General features: G+C 39.4%; 1 protein-coding gene across 1 annotated transcript in view; it reads left to right on the plus strand.

The window, feature by feature from the left end:
* The first annotated feature begins 1,099 nt into the window (after window positions 1–1,099).
* The window catches only part of ITGA8 (integrin subunit alpha 8), a 114,494-nt gene continuing 95,218 nt past the window's right edge, over window positions 1,100–20,375 (plus strand). Inside the window, exons 1-7 of the mRNA XM_014270056.3 lie at window positions 1,100–1,767; window positions 1,922–2,046; window positions 13,137–13,237; window positions 15,762–15,885; window positions 17,326–17,387; window positions 18,688–18,733; window positions 19,714–19,839. Of these exons, the coding sequence (XP_014125531.2) occupies window positions 1,583–1,767; window positions 1,922–2,046; window positions 13,137–13,237; window positions 15,762–15,885; window positions 17,326–17,387; window positions 18,688–18,733; window positions 19,714–19,839 (769 nt within the window). The 5' untranslated portion in view covers window positions 1,100–1,582. The remainder of the gene's footprint in view (window positions 1,768–1,921; window positions 2,047–13,136; window positions 13,238–15,761; window positions 15,886–17,325; window positions 17,388–18,687; window positions 18,734–19,713; window positions 19,840–20,375) is intronic.

Genomic DNA, 20,375 nt, shown 5'->3' on the forward strand with positions numbered 1-20,375 from the left:
AAAGTCATTCAGTAGTACCTCACCTCTGAATTTATTACTGGTGTTTAGATCTGTAAGAGAAACTTGTTCAATGTAAAATAATACAATAGTGTCAATGGTGATGTTTCACTATTTAGCAAATAAATTTGGCATAAATACAAGGCAGGCAGAATTAAGGGATATTACAGGCCTGTGGGACAGCTAAGGGTCACACAGTTAATGCTGGAAATAAACACACAGTTCTATTTTTGTGAAAAGGAATGTCAGTCTTATCTGAATAATCTTGCCATAAAGCATTTAAAATGAAACAAACACAAAAGTAAAGTAACCAGAACCTCACAACAAAACAAACTGCTCTCAACTGCTTTCATAGGTAGATATAATGTAACATGTTTATAAATGGGTTCTCTATTACTTTGATCTTTCTCTGACTCTCTTTGGACACATCTGCATTATAAATGCTGAAAAACAATTCTCTTTCCTTGTTGTTACTGAGGTGATTACGTGGAAAATAGAATGTTTCTCCTTTTCTTCCTACCTATGTGTTGCCCAGAAAAAAATATTAATAATGCTGTCCCCTGAAGATGTGAATGTGATGCCACGCAGCTTTGTAGGGGAAGGGAGCATTTCAGGTAGTCAGGTCCTTCTATACTTTCTTAACAAAACCAGGTGAAACTGTGGTGTGGAGCTTGCAGGGGCAGAACAACTCAAGACAGGAGTTATACAGCCCCATCCTTTTAAATTACTTTTGCGAAGAAATTACCAGAGGAGCTTTCTAAAAGCACCGTTCCGTTCTGTGCCACGTTCAGTGGGTTATTTCTGTGGGCAAAGCGGCGCGACACCTGCGCCTGCACGGAGCTGTGCTGAAGGCTCTGCTCGGAGCCAGGGCGAGGTGCCCCGCTCAGCTCATGAGGGCTCCGCGTAGCCAGGCACTCACAGGGAAACCTGGAGAGCAACAGCGGAATCGCAGCTTCGAGCCCTGAAGCCTGAACCCTGTGCCCGGCTCTACATCTTTCCCGTGGTTAGAAGTTTTTCTCGTTGCTGGGGTTTTTTGGTTTCTATTTAAGAACGGCCATGCCGAGCAACCAAATAACAATCTGAGGGAGGTTTACATTTTTTCAATGCACTTCAGTTTCCTAAAAGAGATTTCCAAGTATCAGGCTCTTCAGTTCAAACCCTTGAAAATTATGGAAGCCGAGAGAAATTCAACTCGAAACCACCAGCCCACACTCTGGCATCTCCCCCCGTGAACACGACCGCCCCGCAGCCGCTGGGCAGTCACGGGGTGTCCGGCTTAGCCGGCGTTTGCCGCAGATTCCCGGCGGAATTCCCGGCGCTCGCTTTCCGCAGCCCCGCCGGGCACCGCGGTGAGGGCCGCGCTGCCCCGCCGCCGGCCGCGCGCCGCCAGGGGGCGCCAGAGCGCGCGTCCCCCGGGGGGCGAGCGGGGCCGAGCCTCCCGCGCCGCCCCCCGCCCGCGCACGGCGGCAGCCGGACCGCACCTCTCCGCTCCGCTCCGCATCTCTCCGCACCCCACAGCACCGCACGGCCGACGCACCACTGCGCTCCGCTGTGCCAGCGGGAGCCGGCCGCGGAGGCGGCGAGGATGCTGCCCCTCAGCCGCGGGCGGCCCCGCCGCTGGCAGCGCCCGCTGTTGCTCCTGTCAGCGCTGCTCTGGGCGCCGGCGCTGGTGGCTTTCAACCTGGACGAAGAGAAGCTGACGGTGTACAGCGGGCCCCCGGGCAGCTACTTCGGCTACTCGGTGGACTTCTACATCCCCGACCCCAGCACGTGAGTGCCGCGCCGGGGCGGCGGGCCGCCCCTCGCCCGGGATCGCTGAGGGAAGGCGGCGGGCGAGCGGCGGAGTCGCGCCCGGGGGTGACAGCGCCCATCGCCCGCCTGTCCCGATCGATGGCCCCCGGTGACCTCCCGGTGTGTTTCGCAGGGTCAGTGTCCTGGTGGGAGCCCCCAAAGCCAACACCTCGCAGCCGGACATCGTGGAAGGAGGAGCGGTGTACTACTGCGCCTGGCCCGGCGCCCGGTGCCGGCAGATCCCCTTCGACAACACCAGTGAGTGCGCGGCTGTCCCGCGGTGCTCTGCCCGGGACCCTCGGCTCCTCCGCCATCCCTGTACTTGGGCTTTGATCCGAGTGTCTGCCCTCGGATAGAAACCCCGCTCCTGGGAGCCTGAATGCATGTGCTCCTGCAGGAAAGGGTTTAATGGTCCCCAGAGAAATAACAGGATTGTGACCTCCAGTCCATCTTAATAACTGCCTTTTTTTCCTTCTTGTCCTTCTCTGCTGAAAGATATTTGTGGCAGATTCCTGCTTTTGAAAATACTTTTGCATATTCTGAAGGCAAAGCCCCAAAAGCGTTGTCTAACACTTCTCTGAACCACAGAAATAACAGGATTTCTAGTGTTTGCTGTTATTTTCAACGAGGGGATTTCTGGCTGTTCAGATGGATGAAGTGCCTCATGTGGCATGCTTACTTAATTCTATTCAGAAAGTAAGAATTTTGTTTCAGAATACTGAAGCTAGACCGATTTACCCACAATGTGGATAGATTATATCCACTTCCAAAATCCCAAGACAGATGTTTCTTATTTAATTAGAGGGAACACAAGTTTTAAACAATTCAAGCTGTTTATGTTTTCTGTTGTCTCTTTATAGGTTTTGAAAATAATTTAAACCTAATGTTTGCAGAGACTTTAAAACTGCTTCCTTTATTTAGGAAGACTTTGACAGTTTGACCATTAAGCGAAAGTTATTATTCTTAAGGTTATATTTAATCTTAATATTTGTGGTTTATTGAAATGTGAATGCGATACAGTTCTTTTTCTTTGTTTGTTTGTTTTCTGAAAGAAGTCAGATTAGAAGAGCTCACTTAACTGTAGCAAATAAGCAGTGCTGTTCTTTACTCCTCCCATCTCCAGCCACCAACATCCTATTACTGTGTTAGTGTCTAGGAATACTGATCAGGATGACTTTCCCATCATGCTGAGCATTCTTCAAAACAGAGTAAGTGGTAGTTCATGTGTGTGTATCTGGCTACTGGGGCAGGTAAAACTATGTACAGCATCTGGTTATATACGTAAATGGAAATGTATATAGACAGTATGCATACATTATTTTTATTTTTATATGTTCTGAGTGTACATATTTAAAATAAAACCAGGAAACAGAGGAAATATTCATGTATTTCCCATCTTATGGTTAGACTATTCATGTAACAAAATTGGAATGTATTATCTATAAAAATAATTTCAAGTTTGAATAGAAAACTTACAGACCAATTGAAATTCCATCACATTTTTGAAGGGGAGTTTTGAAAAATTTATGAAAATCTAGTGATGAAACCTAGAAGGACATCTGACTTTCCTGTGGGAAACTTGGGACAGCTCCATACTCTTCCCAGTGATGTCCTTTTGCAGATAATATATTTTGAATAAAGACACAAACAAACTATGAGTAAGAATATCAGTGAGGCTTTGGACTGTATCACACAACTGTTCAGTTTGGAATCTCCAAAGGGTGCTTCATTCAGTCTTCCTGAGCTGGTTGTGTCCTCTGGATAGAATCCTGACTTGCAGACAGCTGAAGTTAAGCCAGAGAGCAGCTGTGGTGTGGGCAGAGATGCCCTGTCCTTGTGGCAGGGTGGCAGCACAGGCAGGTTTAGCAGTGCTGTCCCTGGCTCTTGAATTGCAGTCCCAAGGCAGTAAAGGTGTCATTTTGCACAATTCAGCAATGTCCTCTACACAAGGACCCCAGGAGGAAGGTTTGCATGGCTTGAAGCACGCCCTGTTCTTCACTGCCAGCAACAGAAAGGCCATCTCCAATATGCTTTAGATGACTCCTGCTGGTTTCTGGATGTATGTTACACATCTCTTTTTTCTCTCCCAAACCCATTATTTACAGGATCAAGTTTTCCTTCTTTTCCACTGTTGCCTCCAGCAGAGTAGTCCACATGAGCTCTGTCCTAGGTGAAACTATTTCAAATAGTCTGTCACACAAATTTCTTATTGAAGCCTTTACTATGTTATACCTACTGGGGCTTAGATAGTCCTTGGTAAATATGTGGGGTGTTTTCAGTTCATGGCTCCTGTACAGACATCTTGTACTCATTATGCATTCTCCTACAACATCACTCAGAAATGTTGCTATTCCCATTTTTAATATTTATTCTAAGAAACAGAGAGAAGTCAGTCTGGGTTGTCAAAGATCATACAAAAAGTTGATGATGACATTGGTAACTGACTCGGAAGCTTTTTCTTCTGCTTCCAGTGCCTTTACCACAAGATTATTCTTTCTTCCAAAACAGAAACACTCAAAAGTTGTTAGAAGACTAGAAGTTCAGTTGTAGCAGCTTTAATATTGAAGATTAATGTTTCATGCCTTGTAGGAGATCTTTGAAAAGCCTTGTAAAGCTTTGAGAATGTTTTCTGAAACAAAACAGAAGAACTACAGAGGCTGCTTCAGAGCTGAAAAATTTCATTTTGATGCATTTTTGTGCAATGCTTCAATTTTTCAATACTGTCTTCTTGACTCTAAATAATATCTCTTTCAGTTAGATTAGCTAAGCAAAGAACAATAAAAAACCAAAACTACTGAATAATTTGGAGCATTCTTAATTAAGTTCAGAAGTATAAACTGAGTGGAACTGGAGGGAACTGGAAAGAAAGGCAGTGTTGAACCAACATGTGGATAAAGAATTTGATAAATCCCCATTTTTCAGCCTCAAAAATTCAATGGGGAGGACTTCTAAATTCTAAAAAAATTGTCAAAGTCAGGCAGACTCACATATACTATATCCTAAATTCAATATGTGAAATTGCTTCAGGTCACAGAAACTATAACTTTCACTATGACTTAAAAATTCATGAGATGAACAAATCCAAGAGGTTGAAAGAGAGTGGCTTAAATTCCATATGAGCATGAGGACTCATATCTTCTTCTTGAGAACTGGATACACAAATGGAGCTCAGCTGTGTTGCATTCAATGCAAGGCATGTTTTGCCCTTGAGGAGGGAACATGCAGTGGGTGCACTTGGATGATGTTTGGACTTTTACTGCCACAAACAAGAATCTTAAGTGGACATCTAATTGGTAAGACTCATGTAACTGCACAGATTATTTCTGTTTCCACAAAAATAGTACAGCTAATTTCAAGTGAGATTCCTTTGTCTGCAAATGCTTTCAAGTTATTTGTATTTACATTGTTACTATCTCAGTCCTACTAAATGAAAACAGTGAGGACATTGACTAGTATTGTGTGATGGCTTTAAGTCAAGATTCTGGACATTTTCAGATATCATGGTGTGGAGTTACTTTGTACTAATTTATACCTATCATGTATTTTACAGTTACTGAGATGCTTAATGAATGGCTTGTTGACTAAAAAGGAACAAAATCTATCTCCACCAACTCTTAAGACTTGTTAAAAGGCAATGACAGGCTCATGAGTCAGGAAGGGGAAAAAGAAAAAAGTAATCTGTTGAATTTCTAAACTATTTATTGCCTTAGACAGAGGGGGCATTTGTTCAAGAGGTGATATGAGGGAACCAAGTACCTGACAGACACCTTAGTTAAAAACTTAGTCTTGCTTAGGTTAATTTTATGATGTTCAGTGTTGAGATAAGATGATTTTTGGTTCTGTGAAGGCTGTTTGGTTGAAGGGATTTGTTTGTTTGTTTATTTAGTTATGTGAGTAATATACTTTTATTTTTAAAATAACTGAAGTGTTATTTTAAAAAATGGCATTCTATATCCTGAGCCATAGAGCCCCAAAGGGAGAACATGAGTGCCAAACCTAAATCTGACGTCCTGACACTGGTGGGAGATAACTGCAGTGTTTCCCAATGGATCAGGGATATGACACTGCAAGGGATGCACCCAGTCACTGCCAAGGGGCAGGTAACCTCCCTCTTACCACACAGACTGTGGCACTCTGTATTAAACTTTTATTTTTTGCATCATGCAAGCTTTAAATGACAGAAGAAAAGTCTTTATGGTTTATGATGCCCCCTTACTCCTTCTTATTTTTCCTCAGAGGCAAAGATCAGCTGAGGGAGTACATACTGTATTCCCAGTGAAAGATGCAAAAAAACCTTTAAAAATGAATGACTACTGTTGAGTGCCATGTTCAACCTGTCAAACACAGACTGGGCTCCTTACTACTGGCAATGGTGCTCAAAACCAAGACTGCTGCTGAAACCATCTCTGTGGCACTGTGCATGTGTTAGAATGGCCAGGATGGTCTGAGTGCTATGGGCAGCTGCATAACCTGTGGAAATGTGGAAATGGATGTGGGCTAAACTACCCTGCTGAGAAGATGGCTTAATTGGGGTTTACTGAGGTGCAGGAGTATCTGCAGCCCATTCCAAAAAGCCACATCACCCAACTGAAATTGCTCTAGAGGAACTTGTCCCAGATGGTTACTAATATCTCAGGTCACCTCTCTCTGCTTTTCATGTGGCTAACCTAGAGATTTCCAAAGCATGGAGGTTATTTACTTGCAATAATTAATCCTATTGATGAAATAGCATCCCTGACAGGCAAGAGAGAGGAAAAGGAGGGAAGGAGGATGAAATTTTGCCATGTAGGATTTGAGCTGACCCATCCATAAGCAAATCATGTAACCGGACATTCCCATATGGATTGGCCAGTGATATGGCCTGCAGCCAAGAAGGGGCTTTAGCAGGAACTCTCTGTTTCCTGCTGTTGATACAGAACTGACTCTGCAGTCCTGTGTTTGCACTTCTTTAAAGCTCCCTAGATCTGTGTGCCAGGGTCAAGGCTCTGGGAAGAAGCTCAAAGCACTCCCCCTGAAAGCACAATGCGTGCTTTAACCTGCTCCATTGCAGCAGGAGCTGAGATAAAGTATAATGGAAGGGCTTTTAGTATCCCCTTACCCCAGGAAATACAGACTGAAGGGCAGTGACTCTTCTCCCTTGTTTCCCTACTTTGTGAAGTTGTCTGGTTGCACTGCAGTGTAAGGCTGTGAAACTCAATGAGAGGACAGGGAAACAAGCGTTGGCATCATATTAAAGGCTTGTGGTCTGTCTTTCCTCTCTTGCCTACACAAAGCTAACTTCTTTTCAGTTTCTTCTGTATGAAATGGGTTTACAATGACTATTTTTGCCTTAACACTGAGGTAGAATTACCAATTCCTTGTTACAACTGTGTGCTCTTCCATTCAGCTGCCAGGAGAGGTAGCAGGAGAGCAATATCAAGAAAAATTTCTCCTCTCTTGATTAACTAGGCAACTTCTGAATCATTCAAAGCATCTTGCAGCCAGAAACAGACTTAAATATCCCCTAAAGTGCACTATTGCATTTGAAATCTGGTAAAAAGCTAATAGTTCAGAGTTTGGAAACTCATTATTGAGGTCACTTTTAGTTATAATACTTATGGCTGCATCAAGTTCTTGTATTTTAAATTAGGTCCTGAAGGCAGAATTTCAGATACCCCTTCCCTTAAGTTTCTGGAACACACTGGGGTGTTTTCTTTGCTGTCAGTTAACTCTACCAGTTTTACTATAATAGGTTGTATTTTTCTAAACTAGCTGGAAAAAATCTGAACAGCCTCTGAAGAGGAGCAGGGAAGGGGGATGTAAATCAGTTCTGACCAAGCACACAGTTGATAAAAAACATGAGCTAATCTGGCCAGCAGTTGAGCTGATAGTAACAGAACCAAGGTACTATATGAGGAGAAGATGTATTGTGGGACTTGAGAGCTTTAGTTACATGAAAAAATCATTAGCTGTGGAGATAGTGAGATTCTGTAGAAAACTTAGAATCCTGTTATAAAACAGAATTTGCATCTCAAGAGAAATTGCTGAGAGAGAACTTTGTTGTACTTTTAACTGTTGACACATTTTAGTCCACTCTGCCAGTAAGACCTTATCTGGAACGTCATGGTTCACTTGTAGCATTCTGATTTATAATAGACTCTCATAAGTTTCTTTTGTAAGTCTCAACCCTATCTAAAGAAAGGAAAAAACACTCTTAGCTATGTTAGTTCAAGCCCTGAGGTCTTAATTTGTTTTTGATCAGATTGTATTTAGGGAAAAAATCCTACTGTGTTTGCTGATTTCTTTTTGTTTTTTTTGATTCATGGAATGTCCAAGTAAAGCTCTCTAGATATGATCTATTAAATTAAAATGACTCATAAGAATAGCAGTTAAACTGCAGTAAAAACCAGATATAAAATAGAATGTTGCAGAACCAGATAAATCTAAATATAGAAGCAACTCTTCTCATCATGACACTGTTTTGCATATGCTCACTCTCCCTCAACACTTAGGAGTCCCTTTTTTTCCCCCAGCATTAATTCAAAGCAATTGTTTGGCTTAGTGGCCTAGATCACACTGAGTATTTAGGTGTGATTTGAATTCAGTCTCTCTGGGGAGGGTCTAATATCAAAGTTACTGAGTTACCTTTGCTTTGTAACAGGTGGTATCATCTAGTAGTATCATCACTACCATAAGAGTAGTGATATGGTGGTAGGACTGTCAAGATTCCCTTGTTTCCCTCACTTCTAGAGGATGGGAGCGAGTCTGCCAGGACCCTTCCTTCTCCCTCTTCTCTTCTGTAAGCCCAAACACCAAAGATGCAGCAGAGCTGCTTTCAGAGTTCACTGAGGTTGCTCAGAGCCTTTTGTAGCCAGCTTCTGAAACCACCCCAGAGGGAGAGAGCCACAGCCTCTCTGGGGAATCTCTTCTAGTGCTTAAGACTTATTCAGAAATTCCCCTGCTGCAACTTGTGTCTTGTTGCCCCTTTTCCTTTTGCTGCATACCTCACATGGGAGTTTGGCACTCTCTTCCCTCTACCTATTGAACACTGGATGGAACACAAGCAGATCATCCTTTGCTTTGTCTTCTTTTGGCCAAACACCTGCAAGTAGTGATGTCTGAAAACTGTACATAACATTCCAAGTCTTATCTCCATGTCAGGGATATTCACTTTCCTTTACCTGTATAAATTTCTAGAGATAGTTGTTTGTTTTATACATTTGTATTCACGTTTTATACAAATATGGATAGATTTAGGTAATTGTTCACCTCTACTCTGTGTATATATAATTATGTACAAATATATGAAATCCATGTGTTGTATTTTAACTATATTTTATATGATGGATGTGCATAGATACATACACAGGCATATTAAAACAGGTATATTTTAAATATTTTATATTTTCAAAAGGGATTTTCCATCATGGATGTAGGATGAGGGCAGATTGTAGCTCAACCTGTTGCAGATGCCTGGTTAATGAACATCCCTGTTTATCCAGGACAAACAGGCAAATAGACCCAGAGCATTTAGGCATAATACTTTTCAAAATTCCAGAATGGTGAAAATTTATGTGAAAGAGCTGCAGGTGTGTTACACAGTCAGGTATTTTGCTTTGACTAGAAGCATTGCTTTCCTGTGTTATGTTTGATTAAATATTTTCACAGAATCATTTAGGTTGGGAAAAACCTCTGAGATCATGGAGTCCAAGCTTTGAATGATCACCACCTTGATTTGATTTTGTTCATTTGAGTATTTTTAAATTATGAAAGATGCTGCATTTTTTATTTAAAGTTTTCAAGAGCTGAATGAATCACACTAAGTAATTACCAGTATTTGCCCATGCATCTCTTATGCAGGTATTAATTAGTATAAAAATATATATTGGTAAGGGAAATGTTTGATTCATGCCTATTAAGCTGTTTATGATGTGCTGACTTAGTGACTGAGAGAAGACCAATTCCCATAGAAAACCCCAAATTTACTCTAATGTGTGTAAATGTCTAACACCTGCTCTAGATTCAGGCTTTAATTCCTACAAGTGAATCTGTGCTATTGCTCTCAACATGGGTTTGCTTTTTGCTGTGCAAACTCAAATTTTTTTTATTTTTCCAATTACTGTTTTGGCAAAGTAAGGGACTTTTTTTATTTTTCCTTTTGGTAGCCCCTAGGTACCTCAGTACCTCAGCTAAAAAGCTGGGTGAAGGAATGCTGGTTTTCATCATCATGTTTCTGTATCTCCAGAGCTGCTTCTGAAGCTGGATTGTAGGGCAGTACCATGTATAGGAGTCACGGCTCCTGCAGTAGAGAATGAGGTGCTTTGGGTTTGCTGAAATGCAATTTAAGGATGTTCTCATACCTAAATTTATATTTATAAATCTCTCTGCTCTTTGCATACTCCTGGTTGTCTGGGCCTTAGTGTGCAGTGCAGTCTTAGGCAGTATCATTATGAGTGACTCCAGAGCTGCATCTCAAGCCAAATTTGCGAGTCCTGCAAACTGGGATCATCTGGAGCAGCTCCTGGGCTGGCTCTGAGCAATCCAGCTGTGCTCCGGCACTCCTTGGACCTGTGTGTGGCCAGCCCAGGCGCTGTGTGCCCAGCCCAGCTGCTGCCTTCTACTCCTGCTCTAGTGTCACGTACCACCATACAAGATAGCCTGCACTCCTTCCTAAAAGGGGCCAGGCACTCTCCTCCAGAAGAGAAGATAATATGGGAATGCAACCTGAATTCCCACCAAGTGTTTGCTCCTCACAGAAATACAGCTGTGGGTAAGGTATGGTATAGACTTGGCCTGTGGGCATCAGATGCCCATAATAGCACAAGGAGAGATATTTCCCTGTCATAAATTGGTTTGTCAGGATACAGACATGCTACTTTTTGAAATGCTTAGATGGTGTTTTGAGAAATATGCAGATTTGGGGTTTTTTTAAGCTGGATTGGGATTTATGTGGGTAAATGAACAGCATTATCTGAGTCTAATCTAAGATGGTCATCCAGGGCTATTTACAGTTGGTTTAAAAAAAAAGGTACTTTAGGTACTTTTAGGCCATGATTCTTCTGACCTCAGAGTTTTGGTATAGGAGGAAAAGAAGTGGCTTAGATCATGTCCTCACATGTAAGTGGGTGACTAGCTCAGGAGTGGACAATTGCAGCAAGGCACAGTAATGACAGCTTGGGTGTATTCAAACAAGTTAGTTGTGTATCTTGCCTCATTTTGCTAAAGATACATGGAAAACAGTAGAGGTTTTATAGCATTCTGAAATACTGATTAGTTGTTACGTACAAAAGACTAAACTGTATTTTAAGGCCCAACCTCAGAAACTGGGAATATGACTCCATAGCTCTAGCAAGGATGCTGAACAAAACTGATTAGAAAATTTCTATCAAAAGAGATTTATCTAGGGGGAAAAACCCGTATTTGTTAATTTCTATTTCTGTGATATTTTCCAAATTATTTTATAATGAAAATCCCATGCCACATGATGGATTCCTACTACACCACATGCTACTAAATGAGGTGGGATTGTGCATGTGTGTATGTACAGTTCTTGCAGATTTATTGGTAAATTCAGCTGTAGTTTGATAAATCCTGCAAATGGTTGTCCAAGTTTTAAAATTTATTTTCTTTTCAAATGTTGGTATACTTTGCCAATAGACAAATATATTGTTTTGATTGAAAATGTAAGCTCCTTTTAAGTTAGAATACAGGCCACGAGTATCCTCAGAGCCAGGCTTGCACTGGCAGCTGTAAGCTGGTCATGGCTGATTTTCAAGCTTCAAAAGTTCTGTTTGTATCAAGACCCCATCTGTGGACATTGATCATATTCAGATCTGCTGGAGCATTAGAAAAAGAAAAAAGAAATCTTTAAAGTCTGAAAGAGTCTGACTTCACTGGAAAAAATAATTGAAAGTAGTGTTGCCAACAATTAGGTAGGAGCTGGCAGCGCCTGCCATGCCCTGTGTCAAATACGCTGTCTCACATCCACACATGTTCAGGCCTAAATTCAACAAAATATATTTTTAAAATTAGTATTTTTAGAGTAACTTTAAATTATATTTCTTGAATTTTTAAGAGCTAAATATTCCTGAAATTTATCTCCCTAAGCATGAACTTCAACAGTAGCTGCTGTAATTGGTGCAGCGCAGAAGCAAATACTTGCACAAAGGAAGATGTTTCCTTAGAGACTTTCAAACTTTAGAAGAGTCATTCTCATTCAGCTTTCTTTCATGTTTATTGGGAAAAAATACAGAGATAGAGTACCCTTGTTCTCCAAGTATGATACATTTTTCTTTCTAATTCAGTTTATAACATTTATGAAGTTACCATAAGTAAGTCAGTGTTGAGCTAACATCCTAGAAAACATTCAGGTGTCTCCTGTATTCCTGCTGGGCAAATCCCAAGGAGTGTTGACTTTTTTTAATGTTGGCCATATTTTTTCTCAGTTATTTAAAAAGTAAGTAAATCCTTAGAATATGATCTGACACTATTTTTTTTAACATTCCAAGGTATACAGTATGTGGTTTTATTTTCACTTAGACTTCAAGTGACCAAAAAGGATTGATTCTTCTGAAATCCCTCCTGACATGAACCAGAAACAAACATAACGGAATGCAGATACAAGGGGGTAGGAGTAATGCCCTTCTTATGTATAAATTGAAAAGTTCATTAGGAATGACTGGTAAGGGAAGAGCATAGCTCATGAACATATGGGAAATCAGTTTACTTCAGAGAACTGAGGGTGAAGGGAAGGGATGTCTGCTTTTTATTACAACCTGAAATGCATTATAATTGGCCTGAATCTTTGCCCAGATGGCTTCTCTTATGCTGACATCTGCAAGAGCGTATATAAAGCAACATTAGGAAGCTGTCTCTTGTGACAGTGTGTACACATGTAATTCTGTTAAAAACGAAGTCCTTTGCTATCTGTAGTGTTGGTCTTTGAATAAGCATGCTGAGAAATGTCATTTGTTTGACAAAATCTAATTATGGAACATGCTTTTTAGATGGAAAGTTTCTACTACATCTGAGAAAACTCATTAGGGCTTTTCACCTATTTTTGTAGATTCTTGTTCATTCTTCATCACAAATTACAAGTAAATGGGTTTTTTTCCCCCAAGGGGAAACACAGCATTTCTTACTCCAGTCCTGTGTATTCTTTTCTAAAGTTTAAGTGTTATTATTTTGAATTTTCATGTGTGAATTTAAGCTGGTTTTGGCTGACCAGTGAAAAGGTTAAATGATAATAAAATGTCAGTTTCCTATGAAATGGGTTGGATGATGACAAGTGGATGCAATGTAATATATCTGTTAATCTGTTCACTTGTGTTATAAATAAGGTGTCAACATAGTGCTTCTTTCTTTGTCAGACAACAGGAAAATTAAAGTCAATGGCACCAGGGAACCTATTGAATTTAAGACAAATCAGTGGTTTGGGGCAACAGTCAAAGCTCATAAAGAAAAAGTTGTGGTAAGTCTTATGCATTTGATATTAATTTGGAAAAAATGTCTCTTTTTCTCAAATGTATATTTTTAATAGTTTTCTATGTGTGCATTATGGAAAGAACTCTCTGATTATGCATTAATTATAAAACAGAGGATGTATATAATTCAAGAAACAAAATCAACCTATAAAATCAGGTTGAACTGATCAAGTGAAGATGATCCTGCTGCCATGTGAAAACAGCAGAATGCCATATTGTTGTGGAAGTGAATGATATTTTTTAACAGATAAGGGACATATTTCAGAGGTGCACAGGAACCGATAGCTGTCTGCTATAAAATGTTTGGTATTATGGAGATATATCTGGAATGTTAAACACAGAATGTAGTGAAATTGCGTGTATTTGGATGTCATGAAATGTTTTGAAAGCCAAGAACCTCTGTTAATGTTCAGTTAGGAAAACACTTATCTCTTTTGTCACATTTATATTGATTTGAAGATCTGTCTCATAGTGATGGTGGCACAGCTGCAAAAAAAGCTGATAAAAACAGCTCCAAATCAAGATGGCTATCAAATTGATGCAGTATCTGCTCTCATTTCACTAAATGTTTTACCTGTATTGATAGGTGCTTAGCAGTGGGCAGGTATTTTTATTGCCTAGTGAAGTGCTGGTGATGCTGCTTATACATAGACATTTTATATTTCCAGTTGCATTAAGGTTTAAATTAAAAAACAGCACTGAAGTAATTGTGATAAGAATAATTGGTTTGGTCATTAGTTTTACTAGTTTTTGCAATTACCAAATAAAAATTTACCTTGGGATTTGATTAAAACTTCCAATTACTACTTAAAAAGTAGTCATAAGGGAGGATGTATTGAAAGGAAATGCTTTCCTTTATATTGAATGCTTTGTAGTTAACCTACAGAAGGATTTTGAAATGAAACTGGTAGTGAGTAAAACATCACCATATTCTGTTACAGAGCTAAGTAAACATAAAATTTATAAAAATAAATTAACATTTTTCATTTTCTGTATTCTACTAAACAAATCACAAATTGAAATAAAATACTTCTTGCCACCATTTTTGAAATCTTAATCAAGTGATTAGAAAAACTCATCTCCAACAAATGTGCTGTGTCTGTAGTGACCAAATTTCATTTATTTGGTGTAGCTCTTCTCAGAATCTGAAACTGAGGTATAGTCAACACTTTTCAGGCAAAAAAAAAAATTGGACAACAAAGCTGGAAAGCTTTGTCTGTTAAGATTTGTAGGCTAAGAGAAAATGTCATCAAACTGTCAGGAATTTGTTTTTTAAGCTACAGATTTAATAGTAAACTGCATTAAGTCAGCATTTATGATTATATTGTTCTTGTTTCAATCCATTTGGCTTGATGTCAGCTGTACCTAGAATCACCCCCACAGGACACAGACTCTTCTTTGCTGCCCTCTGGTTGTGCTCTCTGCTTCAATATGCAAGGTTTCCTAGGCAGGGGTGTGTGAGGTGTCCCTGCTCCTTAGGCCATTGCTCCACAAGCTCTTGCTGGTGGTAAGCTCTCAGTAGCACTGTGGTTCATACAGCTAGTACTGATTGCTGAATGAAGGCTAATACAATATTGTAAACAGCAGCAATACCTTGCCAGAGGTAGACAGCTTTGTAATTGAAAGAGCAGCACAAGACAGGACATGAATGAAGGATTTATTTGCATCCTAGAGAGGCAATGTTGCAGGGAGAGGTAGCATCTTCATGCTCCCAGGCAATGAAAAGTTTCAGGGCACAGGAAACCATGAGGAATGACTTGCAGTCCTGAGAGCTCATTGTTCTTATTTTTCTAATTATCTGGATTACCTTCAGAAAAGATAATGCTTCTCTCTACACAAGTTGTATATCTTCTATCTTTGTCATGTTTGTAACACCACTGCTGTAACATGGAAGATTAAATATCTACCCAAAGGTTTCTTAGCACAAAACTATTCATTCAGCCTGTTGAATGCCTTGTAACTGTATCCTGTCTATGAAGATTTGAGCCAGGTTATAAGGGGTTATTACCAGGCAGACACTCAGATGATTGTGATTGACCATATGACAACAACCTGACAAATCTCCTGCTAAGTGGAGTAAGTTCTGCTGCTACATCCATTATCTTAGAACACACCAGGACAGAACTGGGATTGCCTTCAGCCACATATATATATGATATGCATCTTAAATTATGGGATCAGCTCCTGTGCAATGAGCAGTGATGGAGCAAAGGTGTTACTTGTGAAGCAGACCTAGAGAGTATTTGTAACATGGCTTAAATGTGACTTGCAGTCCCTGAATGATTTCACCTGCCAAGGGCTGTAAGTGAAACATCAGTGTGCTTTTCAATGAAAATTTATAATGAAATTATATGAAGCAGTGATCCTGCATTTTCTTCTGTCATCATTGCTATGTGAATAATACAACACGAGAGAGAATCCTTGTACACAGCCTACTAAAAACTGCATTTGCCAAATGCAAGAGTGTGTGAAAGTATGTGTGTCTTCTGATTTGTGTTTCTGTTTTTATAGGCTTGTGCTCCTTTGTATCATTGGAGAACCCTTAAAGACAGCCCTGAGAAGGACCCTGTTGGCACCTGCTATGTAGCAATCCAGAACTTCAGTGCCTATGCTGAATATTCACCTTGTCGCAACAGTAAGTATTTACATGAGCAGTCCTGTATGAAGGAATTGGTTTTGCACTGAGTGTGTTGATTCTTTCAGTCTTCACACCACTGAGTCTTGATTGAATGAAGTTACTGGATGGTGTTATTGCATTGAATGAGGGTGTAAGTAAAAATTAACATTAAACTATATGCCTATAATTGGATGTTTTATTGTATAATTCCTTGAAAGAGGAGAAACTAAGTAAATTAAGCGTGTGCAGTTATAGTCATGAGCTATAATTGGTTCAATTTTTGTGGCTTTAAAACATAGCAAACAGATCTAGATAAGAACCAGACAGCATATTAAACCAATTATTCATACTTACGCTGAGTATAAAATGTCTCATCACAAGGTCATGATTTGAAGATCAGACTCTGCATGGAAACACACAAGCCTGTGTCATTGTTCATGCCAATATCATCCACAAGAGCTCATTTGTGAAGAGCTTGCAGCATGGAAGAAAGCCATGCACATTAACACTGCTGTTCCACACTCTTTTCTGTGCTGTTCTGAGCATGTGGTAGCTGTCTCTGGGCCTTGCTTCCTGGGGAATAGGGATAAACCACGTGCATATTTTGAACCAGATTCAGCCACCTAGAAGTCTGCAGAAAATACCACATTAGGTTATTATCAGTCATTCATCTTGTTCAGCATTCTATGCCTATTGTAGTAGGGCTTTAAGCAGAGTTTTGTTGTATCTTCCTTTTAAAGGCTAATCCTTGTCTCTGCATGGACAGGCACAGAAAGAAGCTGAATCTGTAAGAAAAGGTGTCCTTTAGATCTGGTTTATGGATGGACTGATGTCTCACTGGGCCTTTGGGAAAGGCTTATGTTGTTTGAAGAGAGAGTTCAAGTGGCCGTTCCTACTCTCAGTTTTGCAATCCTGCAGTCTTCTGGCACACACAGAATTGCCATAAGATGCAGGGCAACACACTTTGCACAATTATATAAGGATTTGGAGAATAGAAATAGAAGTAGTCAGAAACAGGAAAGTTGTTTTTCCATGTAGACATCCTGACCCTTACACTGTATCAAGGTTTTTTGAGAACACCTTAGAGTAAACACCTATTTTTGTATTTATGACAGATCAGACTGTGATGAGCATTCTACAATCTTGTTGAGTTTTTTTACTTTTTTATCTCCAGCTAAATTAAAACTGAATCCTTGATGGTTGTTTCAAGGGTCCTTTCTTGGCAGTGGGAGGAGAAAGCCCCAAGTAGCAGGTCCTGTTTTTCAAAATGTTCACAAGGGACTGCATGATTGGGGTCTTGCAGAAGGTCTTGATTTGCTCTGCCCCTTCTAAAAAATAATACAGTTTTTCACATATTTTGGCAGTGTTACATTTCATAGTGTAACAGCTCCAGGAGTATCTGTGTTATCTTCCACATGCACTAAAACCAATAAAATGCTTCTTCCTTCATAATTGCAGGCAATGCAGATCCTGAAGGACAAGGCTTTTGTCAAGCAGGTTTCAGCTTGGATTTTTACAAGGTGAGATTCTGCTTCTGAAGTATTTTGACCAAATGTCATTATGATATATCTGCAGGGTTCAAGTGCTATCTCAGTGATCATGAGTTTATCTCCATGCTGTTGGATATGGAAACTTTTGTGAAGTTGTTGCAAGTTCTTTTCAAGATTCAAACTTTCTTGTTTCATTAATAAAAAGAAATATTCAATCAGCACCTGCTTTTCTCTGCACCATTCCACTTTGTCTCAGTCTATCTTAACAGATAATTAGGCAAAAACTTCTATGTGCTTCTATCTCAGTCTATCCCACTCAAAATGCTTTACTTGACTTTCAGGAAGGAGTGGGGGAGGCACCAATTAGTTTTAAAAAGTTAAAATATGTCACTGTTTAGTGAGAAATGGCACAAAGCATCAGAAGGCTGAGTGGGATATAGCACCCATTTATTTTGGACTGCTCCTTTTTAGACACTGTTCCAATGCAAGTGGACTGATTGGTCATTTAGTTAATACATTTCACCTTACTGGCTAATTAACAAGATGCCCTTTCATAAACAATATTTGAAAATAATAAGAAAACAGATAGTAGGAATACAACACCTGCAGGTTGTTTTTAATAATAAGCTGTCATTGTTTATCTCCAGCTCCCTAAAGTCTCCCAGGCTGATTCTGAGAAAAGTTATCTAATTTTCTGGCTGTCACATCCACAAAAATAACCAAAGGATGCTTTTGGTGGCAGACTAGTCATTAAGTAAAACCATTCTCATGTGGGGATGAAAGTACCTAAGGGAAAGGACTAGAATTTCTCAAATGCCAAGGGGGTTCAGTAACAATGTTGTGGGAGAAAGGATAAACTTTGTGTGATTGCTGTTATCTGGGCCATGATTTACAGCACCAGGGCTTCAGGTAACTTTGACCTGACCATTGCCACTCTTTTGAGCGTTCTGCAGCTGCATTGTATAATTATCTCTAAAATTTTACTGTCATTTCATTGAATTGGAGCACCCTCTTTTCTGTTAACTTTGTTTTGTTACAATTAAGCAGCATTTTGTGAAATAAGCGGTAAAATAAATGGCTTTCATTCAAGTGCAGATGCATAGGGTGATTTTGACTTTTTTTAAACTGTGGATTGTCCTGCACATCTGTGCACCTACATCCTTTCCTTGAGCATGGCTATTCTCCTTTATCATGATTCTGATATTGTTTTGGTCATTTAAATTGCTTTTTTTCCCATGCATGCCTAATTTTGCTGTGGTTATTTTTTTTTCTTTTGTTGTGTAATTTTGTTCTTTTGTTATGTAATTTTATTTAATTTTCCTTTTTGTAGAATGGAGACCTGATAGTAGGCGGGCCCGGTAGTTTTTATTGGCAAGGTATGTTCATCTGGCTGGTTAACTGGATCTAAGAAGTGAAGGAGAAAGTATTACTGTTTTAAATTTGCACTGTTTCTTTGGTTTAAGATAACCAGTCTCTGATCTTATTTTCAACAAATGTAAATCAAAAGAATTGTTTAACAAGCAACTGAGCATAAAAATAAGCCATGAAAATCCAGGATGTGGGTTGCATAGGAAGTTAAACAAATGCAAATAACTATTTTTATGTTGGCATTTTAGTATATTTGTAATTTAATAAATAAATAATTAATTAATTTAATTAATAAATAATTAATTGAATTTTTCCCTAGAAATGTTGCAGGTTTAAAAATTGCTAATATTTGTAGAACAAATGTACTATTTTAAAAATGTTTGTTACTTCATGTTTGAACACCATCTTTTATAGCTATCAATATGGATTTTAGGTTCATTTGTGGCATCACTGTATGTTCCAAGATGCAGTTTCTTGTGTTGATAAACCCTGAAGTTTTTTTGGTAAAGAATTAAAGGGGTTATTTTTGTTTTAACCTGTTCTTACATGTATGATGCAGCTGATTCCCAGCCTCTGCCTACCAGCTTGCCCACTGTCAGCCTCTTTGATGTGTGTTTTTATGGTTTTTTTCAAGATCTAATTGATTGTGATTGTAGGGAATTCGTAGCTTTGAATTCTCCATTGAGAAATTGCTTTCATTGGTCTACTCTATTTGTACAGTGCAGTGACTTTAGTTTGAGTTAGTAGATTGAAATGGATCTGAAGGTGTTTTAGTAATGGTTCAATAGAGATTTGGTGCCTTGTTTTAATGATTTATGTATACTCTTGAGACTTCCAGGGTAATGATGGAGAAAGCTTGAGCGGAGTTATCTGCTCTTTGTGTGGTACAAGGCTCCTTTCTGCTCTGCTGAGGTGTTCTGCTAGCCCTGTTTTATAGAATCTGGCCCTCTTTTAGGTCCCTTTCATTTATGAAGCTGTTTGAATCCAGGTCAGGTAATCACAGCAAGTGTTGCAGACATCATTGCAAATTATTCCTTCAAGGATATTCTGAGGAAACTGGCACGAGAGAAGCAAACAGGAGTGGCACCACCCTCATATGATGACAATTACATGGGTAAGCTGAATTCTGTATGAGTTAGCAATATGTTCTAAAAAGATGAGTCTTACATAAGTATGAAAACAAGCCCTACATTACTATTGTCCCAGTTGTGAGAGGATTTGAACATGTTTTGCCTTAACCCAACAGCAAATCTGTGGTTTGCTGGTTACTTCAGGGACATTACTAACACTCTTAAAATGATGCACAGCAACAGGATTTGAAGGTTGAGATCTTGAAGCTTGAAGCTTGTTAGGGTTCTTATTATTTGATCTTAAATAATTAGGCAGAAATACAAAATCTTTCCATTTATGTATTTTTTCATTACAAGATGATGGATTGAACTTAATGTAATTAAAGACAATTTCAATTTTTATTAGATAAATTTAAATCCAGTTCTGTGGTACTTTGTACAGTACTACACAAATACCCAATTTATTTGCAATTATTAAAAGATACAATTGAAGTAAGCAATAAAAAAAGTAAAGTTGAAGATTTTATGTAATTAATAGAAAAAAGTCTCCTTATCCACTTATTAGTACTGATCTCTAAGA

This window comes from Zonotrichia albicollis, chromosome 1 (assembly GCF_047830755.1).
Source record: "Zonotrichia albicollis isolate bZonAlb1 chromosome 1, bZonAlb1.hap1, whole genome shotgun sequence".
Classification (NCBI taxonomy): domain Eukaryota; kingdom Metazoa; phylum Chordata; class Aves; order Passeriformes; family Passerellidae; genus Zonotrichia; species Zonotrichia albicollis.